This window comes from Xyrauchen texanus, chromosome 46 (assembly GCF_025860055.1).
Source record: "Xyrauchen texanus isolate HMW12.3.18 chromosome 46, RBS_HiC_50CHRs, whole genome shotgun sequence".
Classification (NCBI taxonomy): domain Eukaryota; kingdom Metazoa; phylum Chordata; class Actinopteri; order Cypriniformes; family Catostomidae; genus Xyrauchen; species Xyrauchen texanus.
In genome coordinates this window covers 9,121,163-9,143,447 of record NC_068321.1, presented here as the reverse complement: position 1 = coordinate 9,143,447, position 22,285 = coordinate 9,121,163, and the positions used below count along the sequence as shown (strand labels likewise).

The window sequence follows — 22,285 nt, the reverse complement described above, 5'->3', positions numbered from 1 at the left end:
GTCTATCACAGGGCTGTGCTCATATCAGCAATGAGCAGGCCGAAAATCACCAATGCAAATAAAGAAGAGTTGCACCCAAGTGTTGCCCTTAAAAAAGGTTTGAGTACACCTGAGTGGAAATTTGTGTTTCTTACTGAATCAAGAGTCAGGGTTCCCACACTTTTTAAAGCAATGAATTTCCATTACTTTTCTAGTGGCTTGTGGTTACTGGATGAGAATATTTAAAAATAATTTAGATTCAAAACAATTCATTAATAAATCATACAGATCATTCTGTGAATGAAAAAAAATGATTGGAATTATTCGCTCACAAATCACACAAGAATGAGAGCAAGTTTCACTCCAAAAAAGCCCCATACAAGAGCAATATCAAACCATGGAAATATTTTAAAGCAGAGCAAAACTAGAAAAATGTACATTCATTACAAATATATGCATGTCTTTTCATTACAGATATATACATGACTTTTAAGATTGTTCATTTCAGTGACTTTCCAGGCCTGAAAAACACAATTGATATTTCCAGGTTTTCCGTGCCTGTAAGGAAAAGAAGTGAAGGAGAGAAAAGTAGAAAGTAAACAAATTTAAACAGACCTGCCATTGCTGATCTGTGGCGGAGAGTGTCTGGAGTTTTCCGAGGGCTCTGACCGGCGGTCCGGAGATTGCGAGCGGCTGCTCCTCTTCCGGTCATGGGATCGGTTGGAATGATCGGAGGCCACGGTGTGGATGTCTGAAATATCTAACAAATCCATGATTTCACACCATTTTACACCAATTAATGCGTCTACTCAACAGGAATACAATTACAATCATTTAAACTGAGGTACGGCACAATGACTATGAGATTTCTCAATAACATTACGAAAATGGCATAGTTCATCCCGATATTCAAATTTGGTCACCCTCATGTCATTCCATACCTGTATGACTTTCTTTCATCCATGGAACACAAAAGGAGATGTTATGCCAAATGTTTACTTTCAGATCCATTCAATTTAATTTGTCCCTAACATTCTGCATACCATCTTGTTTTGTGTTCAATATATTATATGGGTTTGGAACATGCAGGTGTATAAATAATGACAACTTTCATTAATGGGTGGACTAACCATTTAAAAGAAATTAGCAGGTAGAAATGGAGAACACACAGAGAACTCCCTCACCATCTCTATCAGAGGCATTGGCTGATGGTATGCTGTCGTCCATGTCGGGAATATGGAGCAGGGTCGCCCTCTCGTCCCTCTGCACAACCATCTTCAGCTTGCCCTTTGACCTCTCGATGAGCTTCTTAGCATCAATCAGGGACAGGTTCTCCATCACTGTGCCATTAATCTATAAGAAAGAATGATTCAATCAGAGACATCCAGTGATCAGAACTATCATTCATCTCCATCAGCAGAAACTTTTGCGTTATTCAATGGTCTGGCTAAGTGAGACCACAGGCTTCTGCTATGCTAGAGTGTCATCCACACAAATTGACAAAACTCACATCTTATTTCTTTCCTTAAAAAGGAACTGAAAAAACAAACATGTGAGATAACTGATAAGCAGTTATTTGAATCGATTGACTCCGACTTCTGTTAAACAGTTTAACAAAGTAAAATCAAAATCTATCAAAGTGCCCCCAGGTTAATAGACTCCTCCTCTCCATATTATCCACTCACTCCTCATTGTGTTTCCTCCCCTAGAGGTTGTAATTTATCTTACCTTGAGCACTACGTCTCCCTCCTGTATGTTTCCATCTCGGGCCGCCAGGCTCTCGGGGGAAATGTCCTTCACGAAGATGTGGCTGGCCAGGCGAAGCCCGTATTCTGCTTACAGAGTAAAAAGCAGCAAACATACACACGCCATGTTAGTATAGGTTAGCTAGAGGTAGTTTTTTTCAATGCCAATATTAAATTTAAAGGGATAGTTCACCCAAAAATGAAAATTCTCTCATCATTTACTCACCCTCATGCCATACCAGATGTCTATGACTTTCTTCTGCTGAATACAAACGAAGATTTTTAGAAGAATATATTTAATTTCTGTAGGTCCATACAATTTAAGCGAATGGTGGCCAGAACTTTGAAGCTCCAAAAAGCAAATGAAGGCAGCATAAATGTAATGCATATGTCTTCAGTGGTTTAATCCATGTCTTCTGGAGCAATATGATAGGTGTAGGTGAGAAACAGATTCATATTAAAGCCCTTTTTTACTATAAATCTCCACTTTCTTTTGTTTTTAGCAATTTGAATTCTTTGCATATCGCCACCTACTGCACAGGGAGGAGAACTTATTGTAAGGGATGACTTAAATATTGATCTTTTTCTCACCCTAAACTATTATATTGCTTCAGAAGATATGGATTTAAACTCTGGAGTCGTAAAGATTAATTTGTGCTACCTTTATGTGCTTTTTGGACCTTCAAAGTTCTGGTCACCATTCACTTGAATTGTATGGGCCTACAGAGCAGAGATATTCTTCTTAAAATCTTTGTGTTCTGCAGAAGATGGCATGAGGGTGAGTAAATAATGAACATTTTTGTTTTTGTGTGAACTATTCCTTTAAGTCCATATTCTACTTGCAAGGCAAAATGCAGAAACAAAAGCCATGTTAGCACATTATTGGCTAAACATTATGAATTTTTTATTATGTTCTAACACCATGCAACATTTTATTATGTTCTAACTTTGTCCTTTTTTGTAAACAGTTACAGCGATGAGCAAGACCACATTTTTTCAGTCACTTTGGATTCCATTTCAGCTGTGTTGCAACAGTGAGCTAAAACCCCCTTTAGAAAATGGTCTATTAAACATCAAATACGTTCCGATTGACTGATTGTGTCACGTCACGCTGCAGTTTCACCTCCAAGGATGGAAAATGTACTTGTTGCTGGAACTTGGATCTGGTTAAGCTCAAATGACATGAAATTGCATGGTAAAGTTGTAATTTACAATAGCAATTCAAAATAGCTGAATGCTATTGGACGAAGTTAACTTGCAGAGCCGACACGGTCATCTTCACCTTCATTTTTGCGGGACTTGATGAGGGTGACCTTGGCTGGGCGTGGGGGGAGGTTGGAGGACACAGAGTGGCGGTCCGAGTGTGGGGATAGACTCCTCTCTCTGGAGCCGCTGCGCTCTCTGTCCCGGTCCCTCCTCCCACTCAGCCGGTCGCCTCTGCCGCTCCTCCGGCCTGTAGCCCCGCCCCCGCTATATGCACTGGTCCCGCTCCGCGCACTCCGTGACTCGTAGATCTCGTCCTCGTAGCTGTCATCATCCTCGTCGTGCTCAGACATGGTCTCGCGCTCATCAAGACGGCCCATGGGGACCTGTACCTTCCTTTTTCTCCTGATAGTCTGGATGGAGGGAGAAACGGATTTAAGGCCTTTTCACAACATATTCCAAACAAAATGAATCTCTATGAACTCTTCACATCGAGTCCAAAATATTACACTATAATGTTTCTTAAAATGCTTTCCAACGAATGCACTTTACATGATGCATAATAACTTATGTATGCTAGCTAGGTAATGTTCTAAACTTTTCTAATTTTCAAACTTTACTGTTATTTGCATTGTATGCAAATGACCTTGCACGCTATTATGCAGTTCTATGCAAATTTCACATGGGATAATTATCTCCACGTCACGGTTGCTGTTTATTATGGATGAGGCATCTGTATCTTAATGCAGGAAGGGAAAGCAAATGAATAAATTAAAGACTGGTATACATACTATTTTTGCATTCTTCCCACTTTTCCTTAGCTGCTGCACTGCATATGCATGATCCACATTATCCATGGAGACAGCATTGACCATCACCACTCTGTCATTCTCCCTGCAGAGGGCAAAAGACAGTAAGCAAAAGTGCCACTCTTACAGTACTGATCTCAAAGCAAAGCTTCATCAGCAGTACTGTGTGCTCAACCGTTTACAGGTTATGAAACTCAATAAGGCACTTACCACAAATAGGGTACAATTTTGTGTCCCATTCTTTCTTGAAAGCATTTGAGGCACGAAATATAATGTCCCTTTTGCTTACATATGAAATTAATTATCTCTCAGCTTATGCTGTGAATTATACCGGGGACCTTCTGACTAGGTACATTATGAAAATATTCATTTTAATTTTGTGTGCGAGCAAGGAGGCTTACAAACCTGACCAGCTCTGTCTGGAGGAATGGGACAAAATTCCAGCAATTTATTGTGAGATGCTTGTGGAAGGCTACCCAACAATTTTGACCCAAGTTCAACAATTTAAAGGCAATGCTACCAAAAACTAAAAAAAGTATGTATACTTCTGACCAACTGAGAATGTGATGAAAGAAATAAGCTGAAATAAATCATTCTCTCTACTATTATTCTGACATTTTACATCCTTAAAATAAAGTAGTGATCCTAACTGACCTAAGACAGGGAATACTTTCTACGATTAAATGTCAGGAATTGTGAAGAAATGCTTTTAGATGTATTTGGCTTTTGATATTTCTACATTACCAAATGATTTCCACCTATTACAATAAACAGAGCATTACTTTTTGACACTCTAGTAACATCATTTGGAACTTTCTACAGCATGTCAATAAAAGTCTCAATTTAGCACAAATGTATTTTACACAAATAAAAATTAGCGTAAAATGATAGTCAAACTGGTAGTTGAAAGACAATCAAACAAATATTTTCTTTATTAATTTATATATACTGTATATATAAAAACACATGTTTTTCAATATCTATTAACCAACATTTGGTCCTGTTACAATCACACAAATCACTGTATTATTATGCAAAGAATTAAACCGTATTAACAGCCAGAGTTTCTGGCTCTATTTTGAACCCTTTCGTGGAAAGTGCCATAACAGTAGGGAGGATAAGAGATCAGTCTTACTGCAGCAAGCCCTCAGCTGGGCCTCCTTTCAGCACATCAGATATGACGATGGATGTTTCCCCGCTCTGAAAGTGAGGGTTGTCCCTGCCACCTGAGATAGCGATCCCAAAGCCAAACCCTGGTGCCTGTGAAACACACATCTACAAGTTAACAGCTAGTGGGGCAACATATTCAAATCACATTCATGTTGGAAGAGAGGGACAGAATCGGATAAAGGGAATGAAAGGATAAGATCAGAGGGAAGGAAATAGAAGGGGGAAAATATAAATGAGTGGATGTGATGGTCAGAGAGATATGGAGAGAGAGCAGAGAAGGGCACAGAGATAGTAAGACCTTATCACAGATTTAAAAACAGGATAAACAACAGCACAAAACATGAATTCTGCCACATCATGTCACATGTTTGTTCAGATCCAATTACTTCATTTTCAGGGGTCAAGGTGGGAGTCCAATTTGTAAGAGTAAGGTTGTAAACTTGAGTGCTACAAAGACGTTTTATTGTTCAGTAGCAGTTTTTTTAAAAGGGCTGTTGAAAGTTCACCCATTTAATTCCTAAAAATTGAGTCATGTTATTTGGAGCAGGGATAAAAACGGTTCAAGGAACAAAAAAGAAAAACGAATACAATTTTTAGTGGAACATAACCGAAAACTGGAACAAAGTGATCACAAAGCATTATTTTTAAATGCTGGTAACCAGTTATAACCAGTTAATTTTGTTCTGATCATTTTTTCATGAAATTAAGGCCATAGGGTTTATCACAGAACATTTCTGGAACTTCACCACTTCAAGTAGCCTGAAAAAATGAAAAATGTGCTTTGATCCTGAAGGAAACTGCTACATCAAATATTTATTTTTCCAATTTACACTTTGTGGATGTTGCAATGTCTGAATGAAGACCTTTTTAACAACTATGTATAAATTCTACATATACATGCACGGCTAGTCTAGACACAAGGAAAGCATTAGAGGTAAAAAAAAAAGTCTCCAAGTCTTCATTGAATTATTTTTAGATATGATGCATTAATACAGATTTGATGCTGCCGGGTTTTGACTGAGAAGCAGATCAGTAATTAAAATTATACTTACTGTTAATTAACTGCTCGTTATGATTTCTACTATAAATTCCCCACACAGGAAAAAAACAAACTGGTTATTATTTGGTGAGGCAAGTGGCTTATTTTAAGGTTGTTTTTCCAGACCAGTTCGCTCGTTTCTCTTGCGAGATCTGGAAACACTGCAATTGGTATTTCACCCGCCCCTTAGCGCAGAGTACTGTCATTTTAAAAAGAATGTTATTACTGTTCTTTTATTTAGTTCTAACCGGCAACATTTTGGAAAGGAGGCTGCAGAACTTCTGAACCGAAATAAAAAATACTGTATTTGCTCAGAACGAACCGAAATGAAAATAAAAGTTTTTAAGTCCCTGATTTGGAGTTTATGTTATTTGACATTACTTTTTGGGTCAGTTCGGATGTTTATCTGTATTTAAATGTACAATTTATTTAATTTAGAAAAAATTAATGGTCATCACACTACCGGTCAAAAGTTTTGAAACACTTGACTGAAATGTTTCTCATGATCTTCAAAATCTTTTGATCTGAAGGCGTATGCTTAAATGTTTGAAATTAGTTTTGTAGACAAAAATATAATTGTGCCACCATATGAATTTATTTCATTATAAAACTAAAATTGAATAATAAATAAAAAATACACTTTTTTTGAAATTGATGACTTGGACCAAATAATAAAGAAAAGCAGCCAATACATAGATGGGAACTCCTTCAATGCTGTTTAAAAAGCATCCCAGGGTGATTCCTCAAGAAGTTGGTTGAGAAAATGTCAAGAGTTCATGTCTGCAAATTCTAGGCAAAGGGTGAATACTTTGAAGATGCTAAAATATAACACAGTTTTCATTTATTTTGGATTTTGTCTAGTCACAACACAATTCCCATAGTTCCATTTATGTTATTCCATAGTTTTGATGACTTTACTATTATTGTAAAATGTGAAAAATTATAATAAAGAATGAGTGTTTCAAAACGTTTGACCGGTAGTGTTGTGTATTCTGTAATAAATTTCAGCACTGCTACATTAAGCGAAATGTTTACTTTCAAATTATTGATTCCCCACCTCAATTATCGGTATTGGCAAAATCCACCATCAGTCGACCTCTAGAACAAAAGCTCACTGCATACTATGCAGTATACACTAAATACTTTTTTTTAGGGTTCCCACTCTTTTCAAGGCACAATTTTCCAGGAAATTTTGGTGGGGTGTATGTTTTCAAAAAAATCAGTGGTCCAACCAGAGGTCAAATGTTTTAACAGCAATGTTGGAACAAAAAAATCATATTTTGTACTATATTAATACTTAAACTATTTTGTTGGAAAAAAACTAATATTATAGCAGATAAGCAGAGAAATTATGTGACAGGGCTTCATTTATGACAGTTACCCATACACATTGTCTCAAAATAAGAAGCCGCAGGCAGTGACAAAATTAAACAAATTTGTATTTGATTCCTATTCAGAGTCCCGATCATTACAATGTTTTTGTACATGTAACAGAAACCTCGTTAGCAACACAGTAAAACAGTTCTATAATACTCAAATCATTTCCATGACAAATCATCATTTTCCAAGACATTTTTCTAATTTTCCATGACAGGAAAACTGGACTGCAAAATTCCAGGTTTTCCAGGATGCCACACACACACACACACACACACACAGGTCCTTCTCAAAAAATTAGCATATTGTGATGAAGTTCATTATTTTCCATAATGTAATGATAAAAATTAAACTTTCATATATTTTAGATTCATTGCACACCAACTGAAATATTTCAGGTCTTTTATTGTTTTAATACTGATGATTTTGGCATACAGCTCATGAAAACCCAAAATTCCTATCTCAAAAAATTAGCATATTTCATCCGACCAATAAAAGAAGTGTTTTTAATACAAAAAGTCAACCTTCAAATAACTATGTTCAGTTATGCACTCAATACTTGGTCGGGAATCCTTTTGCAGAAATGACTGCTTCAATGCGGCGTGGCATGGAGGCAATCAGCCTGTGGCACTGCTGAGGTGTTATGGAGGCCCAGGATGCTTCGATAGCTGCCTTAAGCTCATCCAGAGTGTTGGGTCTTACGTCTCTCAACTTTCTCTTCACAATATCCCACAGATTCTCTATGGGGTTCAGGTCAGGAGAGTTGGCAGGCCAATTGAGCACAGTAATACCATGGTCAGTAAACCATTTACCAGTGGTTTTGGCACTGTGAGCAGGTGCCAGGTGCGTGCTGAAAAATGAAATCTTCATCTCCATAAAGCTTTTCAGCAGATGGAAGCATGAAGTGCTCCAAAATCTCCTGATAGCTAGCTGCATTGACCCTGCCCTTGATAAAACACAGTGGACCAACACCAGCAGCTGACATGGCACCCCAGACCATCACTGACTGTGGGTACTTGACACTGGACTTCAGGCATTTTGGCATTTCCTTCTCCCCAGTCTTCCTCCAGACTCTGGCACCTTGATTTCGAATGACATGCAAAATTTGCTTTCATCCGAAAAAAGTACTTTGGACCACTGAGCAACAGTCCAGTGCTGCTTCTCTGTAGCCCATTTCCTGCACACGCCTGTGCACGGTGGCTCTGGATGTTTCTACTCCAGACTCAGTCCACTGCTTCCACGAGGTCCCCAAGGTCTGGAATCGGTCCTTCTCCACAATCTTCCTCAGGGTCCGGTCACCTCTTCTCGTTGTGCAGCGTTTTTTGCCACACTTTTTCCTTCCCACAGACTTCCCACTGAGGTGCCTTGATACAGCACTCTGGGAACAGCCTATTTGTTCAGAAATTTCTTTCTGTGTCTTACCCTCTTGCTTGAGGGTGTCAATGATGGCCTTCTGGACAGCAGTCAGGTCGGCAGTCTTACCCATGATTGCGGTTTTGAGTACTGAAACAGGCTGGGAGTTTTTAAAAGCCTCAGGAATCTTTTGCAGGTGTTTAGAGTTAATTAGTTGATTCAGATGATTAGGTTAATAGCTCGTTTAGAGACCCTTTTCATGATATGCTAATTTTTTGAGATAGGAATTTTGGGTTTTCATGAGCTGTATGCCAAAATCATCAGTATTAAAACAATAAAAGACCTGAAATATTTCAGTTGGTGTGCAATGAATCTAAAATATATGAAAGTTTAATTTTTATCATTACATTATGGAAAATAATGACCTTTATCACAATATGCTAATTTTTTGAGAAGGACCTGTATATATTTGTTTTTTACATATAGTGTGAAACTGTATGCAGCAAGCAACACAAATATTTTACACTGCATATACTACATAGTCACATGACATTATTTTGTGCATGTTTAATTAAATATTTTCTGGTGAAAGCATCTCAACTCTTGGCAGTCTGATCAAATATAAAAATAAGTAAAGAAAAATGGTGGTGAATATTACTTCCAGTTTATTAGTCACACTAGAATTTAGTGTGCAACTACTATGTTAAGTACATTGCATTGTGGGATACAGTATGCAATGCTACAGTGTACTATGTTGTATACAGCATCTTTTGAAGAAAACGTGCATACTATGCATAGAAAATCCTGCAGAAATGGTAGTATGCTATTCCGAACATAGCCCATATGCCCATATGTACAAAGCAAGTGATGGATGTGACAAAGCTATAACGCAACTTAACTATAAACACATTATTTTCCATAAAGTGGTTTATTATTACATGTTAATTTAGAGATAATTTTCTCCCCCCCAACTCAGCACTCCAACTTAACAAGAAGCCATTTTATTCTGAATATTATTTAACTGCAAATTCTGGGAGGCTTTATGTAAGATCTGAGATGTTACGCAGATGAACAATCAGAATTAAATTCTCACCCTGTGCAGTGTTACAGTGTGTTGTTCCCATATTACCGTCTCCTCCATCGCTGCACTCTGTATTGAGAAACAAAAAAAATCAAGACAGAAAGAAAACAATTAATTGCGAAACAAAAATTGTTAGATTAACATCAACGACTTTAATTGGTAATGTTCCCACACAGCCCAAAGGATGCAGACACACTCATTAAAAGTGAGGAAACCAACGCGCATATTTGAAAAACGCTTGAAAGCATTTCTTCGGTGTTTAACAGCAAAAATTATTGTAAACCCTATATGCATATAGGTATTAATGACCTTCCTACATGTTATATAACTCAATCTGTAAATCCTGTAACACAACAGTCAAGGTAACAACAAAGGCGATGAAACCCCACACCAGGCTAATCTCATGAGTCTCTGAACCTCTAATGGTGTTCCAGCAGAGAAGGACAGGGAGAGACCTACAACAAAGCCACTTGAGGTGCTTAAGCATTGATTTATTAATTTATTACTACATGGCTTCTGCAATGCAGTCATCTATAGGTTTCACACAGTGATGGCAATAATTCCAGTGCCACAGTTTTGTGGATCATTAGCTCCAACCAAAACAATACAAACAAACTGGTTCAGTCACAATCAAAGAAAACATTTCCTGCATGACTTTGAAAGACAACAATAAAATGGCATTCGCAACACATAAGAATCATTTCCGGAATGTGACGTATTTCCAAGGGAATTGATTTAAACCATTGGGAATGGATTGGATTATGAAAAAGTGAGATGTCTTTTACGATAAATTAATTTCTTCTATTACAGCTTAACATGCAGATTAGGGCTGCTACTAATGATAATTTTGATAATCAATTAATCTAAAAGATTATTAAAATGATTACTGCAACGATTACTTATTTAGCTCTTAACCAATTATTCTGCTTGTGCTCCGACTTAAAAGGTTGTATTAAACGTGCTTACTAACAATAAAGAGGAAACATCATCTTTTAAAAATACCTCTAAATGACATTCACTGAACTAAAGGGAAACATTTTTTTTATTAAGTTTAATTCAGTTAAGAAATTCAATGCAAAAACCCTGTTGTTATCAAGTGTTTTTGTCTTGTTTTCCATTTAAAAATGTCTAAAATCCTTAAAACAAGATACATTTACTTGAGAAGCAACATATAAGATATTTAGTCTTGCTTTAAGAGAATGTATCTTAAATGTTAGTGTATTTTGTATATAAATTGATTTTTTACTTGGTTATACTTAAGCGAGTGCATTAAAGATATACTTCTATTCAAGATCTATTCTCTAAAAGCAAGTCTAAATATATTATGCTGCTTTTTTATTCTGCAGAATAGCTGCTCAAGTAAATGTGTGTTGTTTTTAAGGAGTTTTAGACATTTATATTGGAAAACAAGCCAAAACAAAAACAAATCAAAAACATATTTTGTTGCAGTGTATAAAGACTACCCCCTCTCACCTTTCTGTTCACTTCAATCCATCTTTAACTCAGAAAACAAACTCTCTCTTATTAATAAACCTGCTTATTACCAATTCTCTTCATGATAAGAAATGCACAGTGACGTATATTATGATTCATTAAGTCCCGAGCAATCACGTTATAATCTAGCTGCAGCAAGCGTGCGAGCACGATGGATCAGCCTCCACGCGACAGAATGTGCATCAGCCGGGTGCAGTTTCAATCTCTCCCCATAGAAGAGGTGCTGACCGCACAGAAAAATGCCAGTTTCAGAGTTTATAGTTAATTACATGACCTGCTTCCTTATTATTTGAACTTTAATAAAGCTATTACACATTATATATAACTGCATTAAAGAATTAATGTCAGGGTGTTTCCTTTAAAGATGCTCAACATGCAAGTTTAGCTTCAATGGAGCAGCAGCTCTGGCTCCACTTTTTACTTATTTGGTATTTTTGTTTAATTCCCTCATACTTTGCGATCTACATCACCTGAAGCTATTTGGAAAGTTTAGAAGGTCATCTGGACTGTGAGCTGTTTTCTTCCTCTCCTCAGTCAGGCACGAAATGCAGCGCTACTCTCGCGTGTCATCATTAGCGTTTAATATGATCTCATGTTACGTTAAATGAGATCAAACAATCACTCGACAACGAAATTGGCTAGTCCATGGCAAGACCTTGAGTGAGGAAATTCATGAAGGATATGGAATATCATTCATGTCAGGACCGGAGGCTGCACCTGGCAGGATATCCACTACTTTTATGTACACAGACATATATTAATCTAATAATATCTATTCTTCACTCTCTCTATCTTTAAATCGCAGGTTTTTTTACAAGACTCCTTGTTTCGGAATAGAGAAAAGCTGCCAACCCTCTGTAAGACACAAGTACTGTCCGCCCCACAAGACCACCTGTAAAAACCTTAATACAAGCGAAGACTTTGACCTATATTCACAAGTTTGTTTATCGTTTACCATATGTAAGACAGGGGGAGGGGAAAACTTTGGTAAACCATCCACTGTGTTTTCACATGTTGCAGTTTAAACTAGGGATACATCAGGATGGTCGACGTTCAATTGAGTTTGAATAGTGAGCTATTATTTTTTTTTCTTTATTTTTTTCTCTTTGTTTTACTGTTAGCATGTTAAAGCACAAGACACTTTCACCACACTCAAATATCTCACAATAGAAGTCGCAGCTCTAAATTCATCCCCTTTAATGCACCAATGTGCACAAGTGTGACTTTTGTTCTAAATCCACTGCCTTCAACAATACATTTCAAAATAGTTACCGTCAAGCACTTGTTGCGTTTTAAAGTTTTAGCAGCATCACGCACAAGATGCACTCAGTTAAGACAAAATTGAAAATTAGTTTAAAAATAAGTAATAAGTGTAACTTTTTTTTGTCTGAAAAAATACAAATGCAATTTGTACAAAACAATTACTTGAATACATCAAACCCATGCTCATAAAACAAGTGAATTATAGTAGAGAAGTCATTTTTATATATATTTTTTTTCTTCTTAAAAGTCTAAAATGTCTAATTGGTGCATCCATTGGGAGACAGTAAAGAAGTCTTAATACAAGCTGAAATATTTAAATGTTGGCGCAAGTAGTGTGAAATAATGAAAGTTTCATTATTATTTATAAAAAATATAAGCAGTGAAACAATTGTTTTGAATAGTGTGTTTTAAAAAATTTTAATCGAATAACATGGTATGCCGGTTAATTGCATGTATAAATAATCACTGAGAAATCCCCCTCAAATAATAATTTAATAATTATACAGTTATATTTAAATAATTATAAATAAAATATATACACTCACAAACCACTTTATTAGGTACACCCGTAGACCTACTTATTCATGCAATTATCTAATCAACTAATCGTGTGGCAGCAGTGGAATGCATAAAATCATGCAGATATGGGGCAGGAGCTTCAGTTAATGTTCACATCTATCATCAGAATGGGGTAAAAATATGATCTCAGTTATTTCAACCATGACATTATTGTTGGTGCCAGACGGGCTGGTTTGAGTGTTTCTGTAACTGTTGATCTCCTGGGATTTTCACGCACAGCAGTCTCTAGAATTTACTCAGAATGGTGCCAAAAACAAAAAGCATCCAGTTAGCATCAATTCTGCGGATGGAAACGCCTTGTTGAAGAGAGAGGTCAATGGAGAATGGCCAGACTGGTTTGAGCGACAGAAAGGCTACAGTAACTCAGATAACCACTTATGTGTACAACTGTAGTGATCAGAATAGCATCTCAGAATGCACAACATGTCGAATATTGAGGAAGGTGGGCTACAACAGCAGAAGATCACGTCGGGTTCCACTTCTGTCATCCAAGAACAGAGAGCTGAGGCTGCAGAGGGCACAAGCTCACCAAAACTGGACAGTTGAAGACTGGAAAAACATAGCCTGGTCTGACAAATCTGGATTTTACAGCTTCAGCTTTCTGTTTTTGGCTGACAGAACTAGAACCTGACATGGTCTTCTGCTGTTGTAGCCCATCCACATTAATTGCGCTTAAAAACACTTTAGAAAGTGCTATAAATGATTTACAAAGTTTATTAAACCAACATTAATTTCTCATTATTATCATCATCTCAGACAACCTTATTTGTCAATTAACTATAATAAATATTTAAACTTTTAGAAACTCATCTCAAGACCCCTGCTTCATTTCCTATTCTTTTTCCCTTAATCTAGATGTTTTAGAAAGCAGCGTTTGTATAAATGCCTTTTAAGCAACTAGTCTTGATCATGTCTGGTGGACTTGACCCTTAACCAGCTTGATTATACAGGGAATTCCTCAAAACCACCTAGTTAACAAATCACATCTATTACAAAAATATGATTTTTCAAATCCCTAATTAAGTTTAAGATAGAATCCAGACATCAAAAAAGTTTAAGTCTGGACAAGTTTTTTTTCCCCAGTTTAGACCGGGAAATGAACTTGCGTTACGGATGTGACAAAAATAGACAGTTTTTGGGAGACCACACACACTTTGTAAAACTCTGAATTGAAATGCACAATCCAGAAATAATAATAGCCACAGAATGTAGGAGGGTTGGCACTACAAAGAACATGTAATGTTTCTTTTTTATTCATTGTCATTGTTACCTAAATGGGAAAAACCTGCATTATGAATATGACATCTCTTTGTTACGGACGTGACAGTTGTGAAAGCAGCACTTGCATCATGATGGGAAACTATCCAAAACGCTTTGAAATCCGCAGACTTCGACATCTGAGATATATTATATTGTAAAACAATCAAGTCTACATGATGACTCGAATAAGATTGAATCTGCATTTTTCCATAGTATGGTTGACATTTTCTTGGAATTATCTCTTTACACTGGGCCAATCTTAAAAGGTTCACTAGATCTTGTTTGCATGCTGCTATTTAACTACACTATAGGACTAGAGGTCGACCGATATTGGTTTTTTCAGGCCGATGCCGATCTTTTGAAATCCGGGTCGGCCGATGGCCGATTAATGCTGCCGATTTATTTTGGCCGATATTTGGCCGATATGTGCTTGTTTTTAACCTCTTATTTGAACCTTTTATTTGAAAGATAAAATGTAACACACATAATTACTTAAGATAGACAACATTTCTCAACAAATACATTTATTGAACACTTGACCAATCTGCACTTGTACACTTAAATTAAAAATGTATAATGTAAAAGCATATTGTATAAATAATGTATAACAAATATATTAAATAAACAAAGCAGGTGTTACTGAACTGCTCCGAGACACGAAGGTTGAGATCCAAATGCAGCTTTAATTAAGGGGCAATCCAGACACGTAATCCAATATTCAGAGCATCCAAGAGAAGCACAGGCATAACTAGGGATGGGTATCGTTAAGGTTTTAATGGTATTACTATCTTACTGATACTGCTTATCGATCCGGTACTTTAACGGTATTCTTAACGGTTCTTTTTGTTATATATATATATATATATATATATATATATACATATATAAAATTTTATTTCAGGAAGGTCTACTAACATTACTGTTCAGGTGTGGTCTAAAAAGAAATCTAATAAAGTAATCAATTGTAAAATAACACTGCATAGTTTATCATAGATAGATTAATGCTTATTAATGCAGAAGTTATTCATTCAAGAGCTGTGATTTTCTCTTTGCCTTTTGTTGTTTGATTCGCAGTGGCTCAATCGTCACATGTTTAATAGACAGCTTCCCCTTTAAGACAGAGTTCAGATCTAATAGACTCCTGATGCAGCATATTTTCTCCCCAACTATTTCCATAACTACGTCCATTTAAGACATAAACTGTGTTTAAGTGAATCTCCAAGCCGGTCGTTTTGACATATTTTTGTGTATAGTTGATCGTTTAGATGCATGAAACCCAAAATAGCCTATACTTTGCTTGTCTCTTTGCGGTGTGTTTCGGAGCGCGCGCCGCCTTGGGAACGGTAGCCTATCTCTTGCGCTCTTTTTATTATTATACGCGTCCCGCAATTTAGCAACAGTAGCTAGACTGCATTTTACAACAATCTCCGATCGTGCTGATTCTGACGTTAAGTTTGAGTTTTAGGGAGAAATGTCAGTGCACCGCTGTGAAGGGAAGGAAGTTGTGCTAGACAGAATGCGGCTTATGTATAAATATTCTTTTTATAATCTTTGGAAGGCGAAATCTAAAATAAAATCAGACTATTAATCACATATCTAAACCAGGCTATGTTTGAATGTTTAGTTCTGTCACTCATTATGCTGGGCTCATGTTGGGCTCGTTTTGTGCTCGCTGTGGCACCGCGTGAGCGAGTTCTCTCTCTCTCTCTCTGACTGCGAATAGCTAAATTGCATCACAGACAAATGGTTTCATATTATTATACATAGAAATGGCTGGTGATATAAAATAACTTTCTCTTTATAGCAATAAAGTATGTATTTTCTTAATTTCTCCAGTACCGACAGCAGAACCGATAACGTCCGAGCTTACCAAAGCCAGTCCTTCAATAGCCTATAGTGCGTTGGTATGTTTTTTATTACTTATTTATCTGCATTGAGTGACAACCCTCTCAAATATAAGACACACAAACAGAACAAATAAAAGTCTCAGATTCACTGTAATTGCAAAATTCTTGCTTCCTTATTGTGACATGATAGCAACCCTTCTGCTGTGATAATGCAACTTCAACTACGCTATCAATATCCAAAGTAGCCGAACGTCATGTCAACTATCACGTTTGTCACGGTTTTTCTTGAAGTTGGCAGTAAAGTATCAAAAGTTTTTCATTAAATCTAAAGAAGTTATACAAATTTAACCCTTACTGTTTTCTCCAAGGAACTTAGCTCCTTCCTTAAGCACTGGATGAGGTCTGCTCACTCTGCTGGAAAATGACTCTAGGGGCAGCGTGCATCGAACACGTGTTCCACAACAACACTAGGCTGCCCGCAGATGCGCCTGCCTAATAATCGGCTTGATATGCGTGGATATTGGCCGATGGCGATTATGTAAAAAAATGCAACAAAAAAAAAAAAATCGGCCGATTAATCGGCCGGCCGATTAATCGGTCAACCTCTATATAGGTCTACTCAGATTTGACAGTGAGAGTTCTGATTATTGGTCTCTGGCTAAAGCTAAGAGGTGGATTGGATGATTTGATTTACTTTGTGGGGATTTTTTTTTTGTAGACTCTGAAAACACCTTATATAAAATGGAATTTTCAGCGGTCTCTGCCCGGCACCTGGCGAAACCAAAAGAAGCTATGCCCACACTCACTAAATGGGAACGTAACATGGCCTTTTATGCAACTAGCCAATAGCTCCATAGGAATCCATTGTTTCAAATCAAAATGTTGTTCACAATCAACAATCACAAAGAAAATTTGGGCTTGGCGTGAATAGCTCTTAACTTAATAGTCTCCGATTCGCCATTGTCATTTCATTGCTAAACGGAAATGTCTGGGATTGGATGGAATACTCAACCACTACAAAATCACGTTATAAATAAAAACGCAACACAAGTAGACTTTCTGTATTCGGCAGTTTTCACGATTAATTGTGGAAGCTGCATTTGCAATCTTGATTAATTTTTCAATTAATTGTGCAGCCCTACAAAAAGATAAAGCTCAACATGCTGTCAGAAAAGCATTGCAGCTACAAATAGCAAAACTTAAACAACAACTACATAAAAAAAAAACATAATAAAATTGTTGACCTCACTAATCGACCAGTTGGTGATTGGGTGACTGGCTGACCATCCCTTATCTGGACACCTAAAGCAAGGTGGGAGAACGAAAAGTACCCCTCTAGGAAGGTTGAATGTTGAAAGTATTGTAACGTCAACACACCAGACAAACAAGTTCATTCAGAAGACGATTATAGCATAATGAAACATGACTAATGGATTTTGAATTAAAGTAAAACCCAGATCAGCAAGAGTTGGAGAGAAGATAAATGGGGATGTAGAAAAGAGAAAGAGGGGAAGGAGAAGACATTGCGTTGTGGGAAATGTGCTGACCTGGGGGACAATTACTGCAAGCTTAACTCTTCACCTGTGCACAGCATTGCAATGGGGAGCATCTTGGATTGATTGTACGCTATTAGCATATCATGCATCATCAGAGGCTTGTTAAAGCCACTGCCATTCTCAGCAGTATCCTCTGCCACATTTGTGCTGGCCTTTCCGTGGCATATTGGACGAAATGTAAGCAAGCCAAGGCTTGCTAAAACACACAGCCAACAAAATGTTGAAAATACAGTGGTGGCTCAGTGGTTGAGGCTCAGGGTTACTGACCAGAAGGTCGGGGGTTCAAGCCCCAGCACCACCAAGATGCTACTGTTGGGCCCTTGAGCAAGGCCCTTAACTCTATCTGCTCCAGGGACCCTGCACTCTGACCCCAGCTTAGCTGGGATATGTGAAAACAAATACATTTCACTGTATATATGCAAAAAACTGTGTGTATAATGTGTGACCAAAATAAAGGATTCTATTCAAAGGATTCTATTCTAATTCCAACAAATTTACACTGGACAAAAAAGGTCCACGAACTTCAGTACAGTACAATCTATTGAAATGAGTGTATGCAAAAAAAAGAAAAGAGTGAACAAAATCCAGGTAAAACCTTCAAAACGATCCAAGCATTCAGATTTGGAAGTATTAATTCAAGCTCACTCAGATGTAGTCAGTGCCTCCAAATCACTGCACTCATTCCCTCTGTCAGCAAACAAGCTTGTTACATCATGTGGAAGGAAGTGGATTAGAGAGTCCAACTGCCTTTTGAAGGATATTTTCCCTCTCTCTTGTTAAATGTTAAAAAGAACATGCATGAGAGGAGGTGTAAATGTTCAGACTGTGCATCCAAATAGAGATGGCCAAAATCCAAGATGAATGCTACTTAATTTGAACAAGCACACTGGAGATTTATCAGATTTGTAGTTTGGGGCATTAGACAGCCACTCTCTGGAACAACAGGCTGAATCAGAGAAATCTCGCAGGAGACAGTATTTTCAATTTTCAAAGAATATCCTGTCCACAGTTTTCCATATAATGAAAGTATTTGGGGAATAGGTCTGTCAAAGTCCAAAATGAATAAATAAGCACCACAGAAATATCATAAAAGTAGTGCATATTATTTATGCACTATATCTAAAGTCTTCTGAAGTCGTACAATGGCATTGTGTAAAGAACATAAATATAATTTGTTTTTCACTGAAAGACTGCATTGAAGAATAACTTATTTTCAAACTGTTTGAATAGATATTGAACGGCTTCAGAAGACTTGGACTACTTTGATGATATTTTTGTTATTTTCATTATATGAAATAAAATGAAATGCAGCCACTATAGTCTTAAAACAATTCACCTTTTGTGATCCACAGAAGTAAAAAATGGGTTTGTAACAAAAGAGATTGAAAATGACAGAATTTTCATTTTTGAGTGAACTATTCCAACAACCACCACATTATTCATCCGTACCTCATTTTCTCCTGTCAGGCTCGGACAGCTAGTTCCACCATTACAGTGCATGGAAAGAAACTACAGAGGAATTACAAAGCATCAAGAGGGCATACAAACAATTTGTTGTCTTAACCCAAACAGCTTTAAAAATGAATAAACTGCTAAAAGAATGCATATGTGTGTACACACATTTTAAACACACAGACACTATAAGCAGAAAGCCCTCTGATGGAAAATACAATAAGGCACTTCAGAAAGCCAGGAAGCTTAAATATTCATAAACAGAAGAATGCAAAATGCAGGAGAGCCTGAAGTCAGGCTGGGAAAAGTTTGCTCTTTGGAGAGTGGAAGGGGGTTGGGAGGATTTATGCACGTCTTATGGTTGATTGCCACCGTAAAAGCGTTGATGCAACATACCCTGCACCATTTTGTAAGAATTTATGGGTGGTTTTCATCGGCCAGCCAAAAATCTAACAAAGGGGCCACTTGATTCCAATTGACACTAAATCTTGGTTCACAGTTTCTTTTGAAGTTTCGGCTAAGTGAACATGCAGGTACGGTGTTCTTTGGAGATCTCAGCAGTCTTTTATGCATTACAACAGCAGTACTTGATTGGGCACTACCGTTACTTGCATTAGCTTTGTTTCCATCCATGTTGCAAATGTAATTTATGCGAGAAAGCAGAATATCGCAAAAACAATGTGCTGATAAAGCAGTGTTTCCATCCCTTGCTTTCAAAAGAAGATGGAAACTGTAGCAACTGTGTGACTCTTTTATTAATAAAATACTTGCGGTTTAGGACACGCAGACAAAACACATTAATAACTCGTTTCATGACTGGAAATGACAGCGCATCACACAGTTCTGGGAGCTTTGTGTGTGTGTGTGTGTGTGTGTGTCTGTCTCCATTATGACTTTGTGCTGTGGATCTAGAAGATATTCTTTAAAAGTATCAATAAACCTGCTCTTCTGGAAAAAGTGCAAGTTTGCATTTAACTTATTTGCTCTGCAGGCTTTGGATTTTCAGGACACCAGTATTTCAGAATGACCATGCCAACAATTCATTTCCAATGATTGGTCCCCTGGTTCGTCCAGTTATGAATGAATTATTCAGTCACATGATTTTTTGATGGACATCTTGCATTTCTGCTAAATTCAAAAGGAGTTTATTTGGTAACTGTGCTTCCATCCTAGTTTTTTAATCGAATAAAAAACAAAACCACCGAGCGAGCGTATAAGTTTTCCATGTGCATTTTAGAGATTTTATTTGCATCTTGGTGTTTCCATCCAGCAGATTTTATGCAATATCCGAAAATTCACAAAAAAAAGCGTTGATGGAAACATAGCTATTAACTCACTGGCAGCTTTGTTCAAGAAGGGCAGGCAGGCACAACATAGTTTCTTACATTTTCAAAGTCTTGGCTGGTATGGTCAGCTGGTTTTAAGTATTTTTCAGCTAGAAGACCAGCTTCAACCAGCTATAAACCAGCTATAAACCAATTTAGGCGGATATGCTCAAGCTCCATGACTAAGCACGACGACTGCTTTTGCTGGCAAAGGCGTCCAATTTTATTTGGGCTAACAGCTAAATTAATTTTTTTACAGACGAGGCAGCATTTTGTGGTCGTGTTTGTAAATATAAAGATTTGTAGTGTGGAAGCTACTCGCACTAATTGATCTTGAGAGCAGAAAAGATGGGAGACTAGTTTGTCCCCTTTCATTTCCTAATTGACTGGTTTGTCTCACACCAATCTTATTCAAATGACTTTAAAGCATTAAAGGGTTAGTTCACCCAAAAATGAAAATTATCTCAAGCCATTCTAGTTGTATATGACTTTCTTCTTTCAGCCAAACACAATCGGAATTATATAAAAAAATATCCTGGCTTTATAATCGGAATGAATGGTACCTTAGATTTTGAAGACCAAAAAAGCCCATCCATCCATCAAAAAAGTAATCCATACAGCTCCAGGGGGTTAATAAAGGCCTTCTGAAGTGAAGAGATACATTTTTGTAAGAAAAATATTCATATTTACAACTTTATAAACTATAATCGCTGGCTTCCGGTAACGGCCGTCCACACGTTCACTGGCTTCCTCTATCCTCTGCGCTTCTGCGTTCGTCACTTCTCACCGGAGCTATGTCATATGCCAGACCTCGACTCTCTCGTGAATGCGTGGAAGGCCATTACTGGAAGCCAGTGATTATAGTTTATAAAGTTATACATATGAATATTTCTCTTAAAAACACATCGCTTCACTTAAGATGGCCTTTATTAACCCCCTGTAGCCGTATGGATTATTTTTTGATGGATGGATGTGCTTTTTTGGGCTTAAAAATCTAAGGTACCATTCAATCCCATTTTAAAGCTTGGAAGAGCTGGATATTTTTTTATATAACTCCGATTATGTTTGGCTGAAAAAAGAAAGTCATATACAACTAGGATGGTTTGAGGGTGTGTAAATTATGGGATTATTTTCATTTTGGGGAACTAACCCTTTAAAAGGGTTGATACAAAAAAATAAGATGAAACAGAGATAAGGTTTAAGGGAAAAAGGATAATGGTTAATGATTGAGACAACTAGACTTTAACATTTTCTGAATTAGGGATTGGTATTTAATTTTTTTTTGTAGTCGGGTACTCTAATCCGTAAAAACGAGTAATTGATTACTCGTTTTTTTTAAAACGCAAGTTAAAAATAACAAGTAACAAGTATGTGTAACATGAAATGTATATTTAGTTTTATTTACAAACATTACAAGACCTCTTTCAAAATAAGGTCAAACTATGTTGAAATGAACAATATGTATTAATAATAATAAAAAAAGATTTAAAAGTAAAAAAAATTTGCACTCACCCAGAGCTTAGAAACAGAGAAACCAATGCCAACACATTAGGGTAATGCTGAGTCTACATAAAGGCCATCACATTTTTATCATTTCACATGGTAATATTCAGAAAAACAAGTAGTGAAATTTGGCTTTTTTTTTCCTTTTTTTTGATGCACTCTGCACATGTAAACAGATTTAAAACACAAACACACATACTGGTTTGATAAGCTACTGAGTTTCTTGTACCGCTTCGATCCTCACAGTTGG

General features: G+C 37.0%; 1 protein-coding gene across 7 annotated transcripts in view; it reads right to left on the bottom strand.

The window, feature by feature from the left end:
* LOC127637945 (tight junction protein ZO-1-like) overlaps positions 1-22,285 on the bottom strand; it is a 192,262-nt gene that overhangs the window by 36,789 nt on the left and 133,188 nt on the right. For 6 of the 7 annotated variants that reach the window (XM_052119212.1, XM_052119213.1, XM_052119214.1 and 3 more), the window contains 7 exons: positions 9,769-9,825; positions 4,872-4,996; positions 3,719-3,821; positions 3,007-3,340; positions 1,708-1,814; positions 1,164-1,332; positions 595-739 (listed from right to left, as the gene is read on the bottom strand). In XM_052119212.1, coding sequence (XP_051975172.1) covers positions 595-739; positions 1,164-1,332; positions 1,708-1,814; positions 3,007-3,340; positions 3,719-3,821; positions 4,872-4,996; positions 9,769-9,825 — 1,040 coding nt within the window. Of the gene's footprint in view, positions 1-594; positions 740-1,163; positions 1,333-1,707; positions 1,815-3,006; positions 3,341-3,718; positions 3,822-4,871; positions 5,012-9,768; positions 9,826-22,285 lie in introns of those variants that run through there. The other variant, XM_052119218.1, reaches the window with a different exon arrangement.